This window comes from Pelophylax lessonae, assembly GCF_965119305.1.
Source record: "Pelophylax lessonae genome assembly, chromosome: 6".
In the NCBI taxonomy this organism is placed as follows: domain Eukaryota; kingdom Metazoa; phylum Chordata; class Amphibia; order Anura; family Ranidae; genus Pelophylax; species Pelophylax lessonae.
In genome coordinates, this window is record NC_138773.1 from 262,952,007 (window position 1) to 262,964,727 (window position 12,721).

General features: G+C 46.4%; 1 protein-coding gene across 1 annotated transcript in view; it reads left to right on the forward strand.

The window, feature by feature from the left end:
* The window catches only part of COBLL1 (cordon-bleu WH2 repeat protein like 1), a 259,317-nt gene that overhangs the window by 195,622 nt on the left and 50,974 nt on the right, over positions 1–12,721 (forward strand). The window contains exons 6-7 of the mRNA XM_082260783.1: positions 974–1,012; positions 2,284–2,372. Coding sequence (XP_082116909.1) covers positions 974–1,012; positions 2,284–2,372 — 128 coding nt within the window. The remainder of the gene's footprint in view (positions 1–973; positions 1,013–2,283; positions 2,373–12,721) is intronic.

The window sequence follows — 12,721 nt, forward strand, 5'->3', positions numbered from 1 at the left end:
TATTTTATGTCACACTGTATTTGCGCAGCAGTCTTTCAAACGCAATTAATAAACTTTAATGAATAAAAAAAAACGTAACAGTAAAGTTATCCCAATTTTTTTTTTGTTACACAGAGAATCGTGATCTTTATTCCAAGCTAAAAAATCGTGATTCTCATTTTGGCCAGAATCATGCAGCTCTAGTAGATGCATAGAAAAATCAAGTATTTTAAAAAGCTTGCTTCTAGCATTTTTCTGTTCCATAAAAAATGTAATTTGACTTGCAATGTACTTCTGAACTTGCTACAGTGTTGAGCAGCCTTTCTCAACCTTTTCAACACAGAGGAATCCTTGGAAAAACTTTCTTGTCTCAGGGAACCCCTGCTAAAAATTACTATTACTACAACTCCTGATACGTTAGTGTGATGGTGAGTAGGAAGAATGTTACACTTGTGGTCATTGACCCCCTTACAAATAGCAAAAAAGATCAATGGTATCAGTGGGAACTTATCTGAGAGGCAGAAATTGCTTATTGGGAACCACTAAGAACCTCTGGAGGAATCCTAGGGTTCCATGGAACCCTGGTTGAGAAATCCTGGTGTAGTCACTTCAGAAAATCCTACTCCCTTCCCTTGACCACCTTTATATTTACTTTTTGTGGTGATAGGAGGAGTAAAGAAGAATACTATAAAGTGTTATTTGTCTGATAGAGCTGCTAACCTCACATCCAAGTTGGAGATGTCCAGAAGAAGTCTCAAGGAGAATTTACAAAAATTAGGTTTCTACAGTTAAAATAACATGCATGTATTCTTATGGGAATAATGTTGTTGAAGTTAATGATTTGGTGACAGGGTCTCTTTAACTTGACTTTATATATTGGATAACTTTATTTGCATACCATCAAAGTTTGCACCATTTTTATTTTTACATGCTTGAATAAATTATAGATTCTTGCATTTTTATTAACATAAAATGTATTTCTGCATTACTTTAGCTACATCTCCTACAGAAATCAGACTGCCACCTTTACAAGGCAAGTATTTTTAGTGTAAAAAGTCTTCTTTTCAGTCTCAGCTTACTTCTTTTGTGACCTTTTAGAAGAACATAATAAATAGAAAGTTAATAGGCACAGATTCTTATATACTTTGCAGAGTAACGGCCCTTTGGTCAACCTGTGAAAACGTAGGTTTTCTCTGAAACAAAAACTTCTATAGGTCATAGTGCCAGATTGTTCAGATCTCTAAATGTATCCTCAAATAGTTTTCTCTGCTTTATGTCTTAAGCTGGGATGGCTGCTGCTATGGAAATTGGCTTATTTCCTATGCCAGACACCTATAATATTTTGGTATATGTACCTATCCATCTTTAAAGCAAACCTTTTGCTTTACCCACAAAGGGAAACGAAAAGGATAATTATATGCAGCATGGGGCAAGGGGTAAAGCACAGGTTCAGATTAAAGCTAAACTATGGGAGGGAGAAACTTACCTTTTGGAGTGCAATTCCCCTTTTTAGATTGCAATCCTTTTTTTTTCCTTTTTATTTCTGTTTGAAGTTTAAAAATAGGTGTAAATATGGATATTTCAATAAAGATTACAGAAAGGCTTTGAGTAGACTTTGGGAGCCATATGGTCTGCTTAGCTTCCACCACTGGCGGCTTTAGGATGCTATAAGGAAGATTGGGTTGTTTTTTTTTTTTTTAAGTTTTTCACATTATGTACAACTGTTAGAAACATGGGGTACTACAAGCATTTTTCTTCTGAGGAAGGCTAGTAGTTTTGTTGCAAATTTGCATCTAAATGATCGAGACCTGCAGCAGGTTCAATGAAATATAGCAGACCCCGGTTGCAGGTCATGCCAGAGATTACTGTCATATGATTAGTCCTCTTACTTCAATCTGTTTGCTTAAAATCAGACCTGTGATTTGTTCTTGAATGTTTGAAAAACACTGGGGAGACTTGTCAGGCGACCTGGTCACCTGACAAGTCGCCGTGGGTCGCCTGCCATAGATTAGCACAGGACCCGTTCTAATAGGAGCGACACAAGTCGCTCCGACTTAGAAAAAGGGTCCTGTACTACTTTGGGGAGACCTGGAGCGACCTGCATTGACTTCAATGATATGAAGTCCGTGCATGTTGCTCCGAGGTCGCGGTGCGCGCTGTGCACCGCGACTTCACAGGTCGCCCCGGCAAGTCGGGTTGCCCCTATGTGAACTGGCTCTTAATGACACCAAAAAATATTGTCCTTTAAAGCTACCAATGAAACTGTTTAAAATTGCTTTGTAATATGTATGTCTTAACTTATAGAGTCTTGTCAGAATGTGGAGATAAAGCAGAATGATGATAAACGGTTCTTTAATTTTTTCCGGAGAAGCACTAAAAAAAAGCGGGATCAGGTAAGATCATTACTTCTGAATAATGTACCTGTGTTCTACATGGGATCTTTTGGTTTTTAGCCTAAACACCCAAAGATGCAACAGTCATGAATAGTCACTTAGATTAACAGAATGTTCTGGTCATTGCTAGTCTCTGCATGGTCCACAAGAAGCATTTGTAGAGATTTTAAGGATTATAGTCATTCCCACAAAAGCTATATAAAACTTCCACAACATGCACATGTGAAGAAGGCATCCACCTCTATGAGCATAAAGTGTTAACAACGTGTTGGTCGGTGCAAATAATGGCAGCTAAGTGGTTAGCACTTTCACCTAGCTGCACTAAGGTCATCGGTTTGAATCTCAAAAATGGCACAGGTTCTCCCTATGCCTGTGTGAATTTCCTCTGGGTATTTTGGTTTCCTCCCACACTTCAAAGACCTGCTGGTAGGTTAATTGGCTCCTGTCTAAATTTTCCCTAGTATGTGTATGTATGAATGTGAGTTAGAGACCTTAGATTTTAAGCTCCTTAAAGGCAGGGACTGATTTGAGTGATATATAAGTGCTGTGTAAATTGAAAGCTCTATACAGTATAAGTACTTGTAATAATAATTCAGCAATTGCAGTGAAACTCCATCTTCTATTTTAGTGGATGTGAGAATAGAGGTATAACTGCTGGCAACATTTCTTCTCTCGATAGCAACTGATCAGGAGAAGAAGTGAGGAGACACAGACCGCTATAAATAACCAGCAGAGTTTGGCTATAGTTGCTTTTTAGAAGAAAAAAAAATAGCAGTAGTGATCCAAATCTTAGTTAGTGATTGTAGTCTCATTTTTTTTTTTCTGTTAAAATAACAAACATGTCATACTTACCTCCTCTGTGCAGTGACTTTGCACAGGGCAGCCTGGATCCTCTTCTCGGGTCCCTGGCTGGAGCTCCTAGCCCCTCCCTCTTGTTGAGTGCCCCCACAGTAAACACCTTGCTATGGGTGCACCCAAGCCGAGCTGCAGCTCCGTGTATCCAATAAGACACGGAACTACTATTTGGCCCCACCCCCCTCTCTCCTGATTGGCTGATCTCTCTCCTGATTGGCTGAGTTTGACAGCAGTGGGAGCCAATGGCGCTGCTACTCTTTCTCAGCCAATCAGGAGAGAGAGTTCTGGACGGCTGAGGCACTGAGGGGGCTCGGATAACTATGCGGGGGGCTGTTACATACACACACAAGGATTTTTACCTAATGCATAGAATTCATTAAGATTAGAGTTGAGCGGACACCTGGATGTCCGTGTTCGGCGGGTTCGGCCGAACTTTAAAAAAAAGTCCGGGTCCGTGTCCCGGACTTTTGCCGAACTTTTCCCGGACACCGAACCCCATTGAAGTCAATGGGGACCCGAACTTTCGGGCACTAAAATGGCTCTAAAACACCAATGGAAAGGGCTAGAGTGCTGCAAATGGCAGCAAAACGTAGTTAAGAGCATGACAAGTGCTCTGCAAACAAATGTGGATAGGGAAATAACTTAAAACAACAAAAAAAAAAAAAAAACTGAAAAATAAAACAACGTTCTTCATCTCTGAAGGACGAGGCACATATGGAGTAGGAGGGAGGTTGTGGTGGTGGTGGATGTGGCGGTGTCATAGGCGTGTGCACAGGGTGTGCCGGGTGTACCTGGGCACACCCTAATCACCTAGGGCACATAGCATTATCGCTCTGTTTGGCAGTGAGGAGATGGGAAAGATCTCCCTCGGACCTGCTCTGCTCCATTTCTCTTTGCCAGCAGGGAGAGTAATGTAACGGGGCCATGTACATGTAGGCAAACGCATGCATGTGTATTTAAACTTTGGGGTGCACACCCTAATGCAATAGGCTGCGCACACCTATGGGTGGTGTAGGTGGAAAAAGCGGTGGAGGAGGACCAGGGCCGGATTAAGAGCATCATGGGCTTAGTGCTGAGGATTTTGAAGGGCCTTAAGGGCCGTGCCTTGGCATGCACCCAGAGGAGGAAGGGTGCAGCCATACATGCCTAATTCAACATGGGATGCTGTCTCTGAAGCCCATAAACACATCCATGCATCTGCAACTGTCCCTCCTTGTCCGGCCTTCGTGCTGTGTGGGGAGGTTCTGAGGGAGCTGCCTGGGGAAGCGAGCATAGAAGCCAGACTTCTGTGTTTACAAGTGACAGAAGAGCGGTAACAGTGAATATGGCCAACCCGGGGCCTATATAAAGGTAGGGGCCTGGAGCTGCAGCTCCAATAGCCCCTACGTTAATCTGGCCCTGAGGAGGACGAGGTAGCCAACACTGCTTCTTTTCACAAATTTTAAATGAGGGTACACCCCAAAAGAGGGAGAAAGAGCAAACATAGAACAATGGCTGGGTAAGGTCGATATCCATCGCTATTCTGCACAAGGTACGGAAAAGTCCCGTGGGATCCATGCCTGGTTCATTTTAATGAACGTGAGCTTGTCCACATTGTCGCTGGACAGGCGGCTGCGCTTGTCTGTGATAACGCCCCCAGCCGTGCTAAATACCCGTTCAGATAATACACTGGCTGCAGGGCACGCCAGCACCTCCAAGGCGTAAAGGGCAAGCTCAGGCCATGTGCCCAACTTGGAGACCCAGAAGTTGAAGGGGGCAGACCCCTCATTCAGTACGTCTAGGCGTGTGCACACATACTGCTCCACCATGTTGGTAAAATGCTGCCTCCTGCTAAGACGTTCCATCTGAGCTGCTGGTGCTGCTGTTTGTTGTGGCGTGCTGACAAAGCTTTTCCACATTTCGGCCATGCTAACCCAGCCTTCTGAGGTGCTGGCGGTGCCCTGGTTGCGTTGGCGACCTCTTCCTCCTCCTCCTCCTCCTCCTCTGCCTTGTGCTTCAACTGTGGCCCCGCTGTCAGGTGGGAATGCCAGCAGCATGGCGTCTACCAGCGTGCGCTTGTACTCGCGCATCTTGCGATCGCGCTCCAGTGAGTGAATTAAGGATGGTACGTTGTCCTTGTAACGGGGATCCAGCAGCGTGGCCACCCGGTAATCAGCACAAGTTAGAATGTGGGCAATTCGGCGGTCGTTGTGGAGACACTGCAGCATGTAATCGCTCATGTTTGCCAGGCTGCCCAGAGGCAACGAAAGGCTGTCCTCTGTGGGAGGTGTATCGTCCTTGTCCTCTGTATCCCCCCAGCCACGCACCAGTGATGGCCATGAGCTGGCCTGGGTGCCACCCTGCTGTGAACATGGTTCCATCTCCTCCTCCAGCTCCTCCTCCTCATCCTCCTCATCCTCCAGAACTGTGCCCCTGCTGGACAATTGTGTCCCTGGCGTTTGTGTGTGCAGGAACCCACCCTCTGAGCCCCTTGCGAATGACTGCCCTGAAAGCCTTGGAAATGTTACCTCCTCATCCTCCTCCTCCTCCTCATCCTGTGCCACATCCTCTTCCATCATCGCCCAAATTGTTTTTTCAAGGAGGCATAGAAGTGGGATAGTTAAGCTGAGAACGGCGTCATCGGCACTGGCCATGTTGGTGGAGTACTCAAAACAGCGCAACAAGGCACACAGGTCTCGCATGGAGGCCCAGTTATTGGTGGTGAAGTGGTGCTGTTCCACAGAGCGACTCACGCGTGCGTGCTGCAGCTGAAACTCCACTATGGCTTGCTGCTGCTCGCACAGTTTTTGCAGCATGTGCAAGGTGGAGTTCCACCTTGTGGGCACGTCACATATGAGGCGGTGAGCGGGAAGGCCGAAGTTACGCTGCAGCGCTGACAGGCGAGCAGCAGCAGGGTGAGAACGCCGAAAGTGCGCACAGATGGCCCGCACTTTCTGCAGCAGCTCTGACATATCGGGGTAGTTTTTAAGGAACCTCTGCACCACCAAATTCAGCACATGCTCCAGGCAAGGGATGTGCGTCAAACCGCCTAGGCCCAGAGCTGCTATGAGATTTCGCCCATTATCGCACACCACCAGGCCGGGCTTGAGGCTCGATGGCAGCAACCACTCATTTGTCTGCTGTTCCATGCTCCTCCACAACTCCTGCGCGGTGTGTGGTTTGTCCCCCAAACAGGCAAGTTGTAAAACTGCCTGCTGTCGTTTACCCCTGGCCGTGCTGAAGTTGGTGGTGAAGGTGTTACGCTGTCCGGATGAGGAGGCGGTAGAGGATGAGGAAGCGGAGTAGGAGGAGTTAGGAACAGGAGGCAAACTGAAGCGCCCTGCAATCCTCGGTGGTGGAAGGACATGCGCCAAATTGCTATCCGCCTCAGGCCCATCCGCCACTGCATTTACCCAGTGTGCCGTTAGGGAGATATAACGCCCCTGACCGTGCTTACTGGTCCACGTATCGGTAGTTAGGTGGACCTTGCCAGAGATGGCGTTGCGCAGTGCACACCTGATTTTTTTCCCCCACTTGGTTGTGCAGGGAAGGGATGGCTTGCCTGGAAAAGTAGTGGCGGCTGGGCACGACGTACTGTGGGACAGCCACCGACATAAGGTTTTTAAAACTGTGCGTCTCCACCAGACGGAATGACAGCATTTCAAAGGCCAAGAATTTTGAAATGCTGGCATTCAGGGCCAGGGATCGCGGATGGGTAGGGGGGTACTTCCTCTTCCTCTCAAGTGTTTGGGAGATGGAAAGCTGAACGCTTCCACGGGACATTGTGGAGATGGTTGGTGACCCAGGTGGTGGTGTTGCTGACAGATCCTCTGTTTGCGGGGTGGCAGGTGCCGGTATCACTACAGATGTGGCTGGAGCGGCCGAGACTGCGGCAGAAGAGGAAGCAGGATGAGCCAGAGACGTTTCTTGGTTTTGAAGGTGTCTACTCCACTGCAGCTCGTGCTTTGCACTTAGATGCCTGATCATGCAGGTTGTGCTCAGGTTGAGAAGGTTTATACCTCGCTTCAGGCTCTTTGCACAGGGTGCAAACCACTCGTGTCCTGTCATCAGCACATTTTCTAAAGAACTTCCACGCTAGAGAACTCCTTTGAGCTGACTTTGGTGCGCTCGTTCCCTTGCTGCGTTGGGCAGTAGCGGGCGTAGTGTCTAGGGCACGGCCGCTCCGCTTCTGCACCCTGCTCCCTCTTCTGCTGTGCTGGTGGCTCTGTGCGACCACCGCCTCTTCCTCCAAACTACTCAGGTCACCTGCATGACGTTCATTTCATGTGGGGTCGAGGACCTCATCGTCCTCCACATCATCTTCCACCCAGTCTTCACCCCTGCCCTCCTTGTCAGTCTCCACAATGCTGAACGCCAAGGCAGTTGGCACCTGCGTTTCGTCATCATCGGAGACATGCTGCGATGGTCCTTGCATGTACTCATCTTGAGAAATAAGTGGTTGGGCATCGCTGCACTCAATCTCTTCAACTTCTGGGGCAGGGCTAGGTGGATGGCCCTGGGAAACCCTGCTGACAGAGTCCTCAAAAAGAAGAAGAGACTGCTGTATGGATTGGGGCTCAGACTGCTTGCCTGATTTCCAAGGGGGTGTGGTGAAAGACGGTTGGACATTGGCTGCAGGTGCCAACTCTGACCTTTCTGCAGTAGACTGGGTGGGAGACAATGTGAAGGAACCGGAGGCACTGTCAGCAACCCAATCTACTATCGCCTGTACTTCAGGCCTCATCACGTCTAGAGGTGCATGATGCCCTACCAAATACTGATGCAGGTTCTGTCGCCTACTCACACTTGTGGAAGGTGTTTCACTTGTGCGTGTAGCTGGCACAGATCGACCACGTCCTCTCCTTGCAACAGGAGCTCTACCAGCAGCACCACGACCCAGGCCACGGCCCCTATTTGACGGTCTCCTCATATTTCTGTAATTTATGATCTTGCCCTAGAAAGGTGTTTATTGAATAGCGGAACAAAACAACAACAGTATCACACGGGTGTATCTGACAGTCAAATATGCAAACTATGCCGCAATTTAATGTTTTTTACCCCAAAAGGGTGTATATTGAATAGCGGAATAGGAAAAAGGATAAAAAAAACGGTGTATCTCACACGTACAAACACAGACTAGGCCCCGATTCAAATTTTTTGTACCCTAAAGGGAGGATAAGGAAGAGGAGTAGGAGGAGTTGGGAACAGGAGGCAAACTGAAGCGCCCTGCAATCCTTGGCGGTGGAAGGAGATGCGCCAAACAAATTTAAAAGGTGTATCTCACACGTACCGATACAGACTATCCCGCAATTTAATTTTTTACACTCCAAAAGGGTGTATATTGAATAGCGGAATAGGACAAATTTTACAAAACGGTGTATCTCACATGTACAAACACAAACTAGGCCCCGATTACAATTTTTTCTACCCTAAAGGCAGGATGAGGAGTAGGAGGAGTTCAGAACAGGCAGGAGGCAGACTGAAGCACCCTCAAATCCTCAGCAGTATGAGATGAACCCCAAAAACTTGGAAAGGTGGATCTCACACGTACCAACACAGACTATCCCGCAATTTAATTGATCCCCAAAGGTTTTTATTGAATAGCGGAATAGGAAATATGATCAAAAAAAGTGTATGTATCTCACACGTACACAACCACACTAGGCCCCAATTACTATTGTTTGTACCCCTAAAGGCAGAATGAGGAGTAGGAGTAGTATGGAACAGGCAGCACCCTCAAATCTTCAGAAGTATGAGATGAACCCCAAAAACTTGGAAAGGTGGATCTCACACGTACCAACACAGACTATCCCCCAATTTAACTGATCCCCAAAGGTTTTTGATTAAATAGCAGAATAGAAAATATGATCAAAGAAAGTGTATGTATATCACACGTACACAACCACACTAGGCCCCAAGTACTTTTGTTTGTACCCCTAAAAGGCTGGATGAGGAGTAGGGGGGAGTATGGAACAGGCAGCACCCTCAAATCTTCAGAAGTATGAGATGAACCCCAAAAACCCCAAATATCATTCAGCTCTGCTGCAGGCCACAACTTAATTTTTTTTAACCCAAGGCTGTATATTGAATAGTGGAATAAAAAGTGTATGATTTTTGAAACCACTCAATATTAGCACATGTGAACTGAACACAGCAGTGTATGATCAGTCACTCAGCACAGCACAGCTGAAGGAAAAATGCTGCACACAGTGACTGATAGAAACACTTTTCTCCCTCCTCCTCAGTGGGCAAAAAAGATTGTGTTCACTGCACCCCAAAAAGATTGTGTTCACTGCACCCCAAAAAGATTGTGTTCACTGCACCCCACAAAGATTGTGTTCACTGCACCCCACAAAGATTGTGTTCACTGCACCCCAAAAGGATTTTGTTCACTGTACCCCACAAAGATTGTGTTCACTGTACCCCACAAAGATTGTGTTCACTGTACCCCACAAAGATTGTGTTCACTGCACCCCAAAAAGATTGTGTTCACTGTACCCCAAAAAGTTTGTGTTCACTGCACCCCAAAAAGATTGTGTTCACTGCAGCCCACACACAGCAAAATGGATGTGGATCACTGACACCTGCCTATCTCCTATCCCACACCACACAGCAATATCGATTGTAGTTTGTAGAACACACTTTCCCTAAAAATCAGCAGACTCTATCCCTAACAGGATTTATAAGATCATAGATCGGGACTGCAGACCTCACCCCACACAGCAATATCGATTGTAGTTTGTAGAACACACTTTCCCTAAAAATCAGCAGACTCTATCCCTAACAGGATTGATAAGAGATCGTAGATCGGGTGACTGCAAACCCCACCCCACACAGCAATGTCGATTGTAGTTTGTAGAACACACTTTCCCTAAAAATCAGCAGACTCTATCCCTAACAGGATTTATAATATCATAGATCGGGACTGCAGACCTCACCCCACACAGCAATATCGATTGTAGTTTGTAGAACACACTTTCCCTAAAAATCAGCAGACTCTCTCCCTAACAGGATTGATAAGAGATCGTAGATCGGGTGACTGCAAACCCCACCCCACACAGCAATGTCGATTGTAGTTTGTAGAACACACTTTCCCTAAAAATCAGCAGACTCTCTCCCTAAAATGCCTACAACTCGCCCTGCCTAACACACTCTGACCTGTCCCTCAATTCTATCCAGACACAAATTGTTTTTTTTTCCTGTCTGTCCCTAATCAGCAGCCAGCACGTTGATGTGTGCTCTCTCCCTGATCTAAGCAGCAGAATGACGCCGTAGCGGCGCTGCCTCGAACTTATAAAGACTTGGTCACATGCTTCAGACGGCCAATCACAGCTACTGATACATTTGTAGGCATGGCTGGGATGGCTTAGGCACACCAGTTAAACGCTTGTTGATTGGCTGTTGAAAGCCCGCCATGAAAAGCGCGCCAAAGCATGCAAAACCCGGAAATAAAACGACCGAACACGGATTTTTACCCGAATATACAGTAAAGTGTTCGTGTCCGTGTTTGGGTAAAAAAAATCCAATTATTCGGTACGAACACGAATAATACAGTCCGTGTTCGCTCAACCCTAATTAAGATATAAAAAAAACCTTCTGACTTTACATCCCCTTTAATTCTTCACTTGGGTGAAATAGCAGACACCTCTAGCTACAGATGTAGTTCTAACTTTATCATGCAAACACTAACTTCCCCTTGTCTTTCTATTGGTCAATGGTGAGTGGCTAGCCAAAGGGCCACTTCCCTAGCTGAAGTCATTATATACATAAGAGGCCTATTGGTGCCACATGCTCTTTTATCCAATTTCACATTACCAACTTTATTATCAATAAGTGCCGGTTCACACTTCCGCGTTTGCGGAGATAGCATGTAATTACATGCGATCTGATGTGCGGATGCAAGTTCAGCCATACACTTTGTATGGCTGAATTCGCACTGTATCCGCACCAAACACGCACATGAGGCTTTTTTTGAGCCGCAGTAGAATCGGATCGCACAGTGGTTCACACTTGTGCGATCCAATTCTGTGCGTACTTGCAGATCGCACTGCGATATTCGTTTGCAACTGGGGGTGTCGTTAACTTTTAATTGACACCACCTGCGTATAGCATATGGCAGTGTGAACTGCCAGATGTGCGGATGCGATGCGGGAACACACTGCATATTTGCAGCGTTCCCGCATCGCAGAAGTGTGAACCGGCACTTAAAGGCACAATTTAAGGTTCATAACCCCCACTATTTGCCAGAGCAAACTTTTGCTTTGTTTGTGTTTTCTGTGATCTCTTACTGTGACCAATAAACCATTTAAGGGAAACCTTTTTAAGCCCTATTGTCCATACACCCCCTCTACATTTTCCATATTATACTGTATTTATTCTATGATTCCCATCTTCAGACAAAGTGCTTCAGTAACTGCCATGTGTATTTACGTTCTTAGTGACAGTTTAGAGACAACAGGCCCAGTTTACTGAGCTTGCCATTGTGATTGGTGTTTCCAGCCATATGCTGCCTTTTCAGCTTTCATTGCTGAAAATAACGGCTGTTTTAGCATAGTGGATTGAGCTTTATCAGTGCTATTCTAGAAAAGGGGAGGGGGTGTTCTGGTCACATTATTTACACACCACAGAGACCAACTGTTGTTTGAAAGCCTGCCTGCTGTTTGCTCAAAGAACCAGACTTCCAGCTAAAAATGTGAAGGGGTAAATCTATCAGAGACTGCATAAAAAAAGAAAACTAATTTGTAAAAACTGCAAAATTCTTATTTTGTTTTCTTTTTTTTTTTTCTTTTTTTTTTTTTTTGTAATCACTGAAACTGCACAGAAAGGGAATTATGTTCTAAAGCAGAGGTGTCAAACTCAATTTCATCGCGGGCCGAATCAGCATTATGCTTCTGATCTTCTTAACCATTGGGTTATACTGCCCGCTACAGGAGTAGGGCACTAGGCAGAACAAAAGTCTGGCTATGCCAGCGGGCAGTCCTAGGGAGTATACTCCCTCTCTCTGCTATAGGTACTCCTTCTTTTTTTTTTTTTTTTTTTTATGCCTAGTCAGAAGTAAGGACCAAATTCCTTGCTGGGATCTCTGGTCCTGGCAATTGTTTTTCTTTAGATTTTTTTTCTCCTAGTTTTTTCCTGTGAGATCTACAATCAACTGCTGGACTAGGTGATGGGCTGGTTAATCGAGATCCAGTGGTCACCCCGGTCTGGCCAGCGAGTGTGCGCAGACCTCAGCTCCGTGCTAGGTCAGCCGCGACATAGCCCCACCGGACGGAGACTGGCCTGCTAGTTAAATGTCTCGCGAGGTCGCATACCACTGGGTCTCGGCCCGAGTTGCATTGTTCTTCCTGGCCGACAGCGCATCCCATTTCGATGGCGAGGGGTTCTGTCTGGGGTGGGAGCAGGGTACTTTGCTGGCGATGGGCGCTGTCAGCGAACGAGCGATCGGCTGTGGGGGATGGGGGGGTGGGGCTGTACCTGGTGAGGCTCCTGCCAGGGCCTCCCCTTCCTGCCTGTGC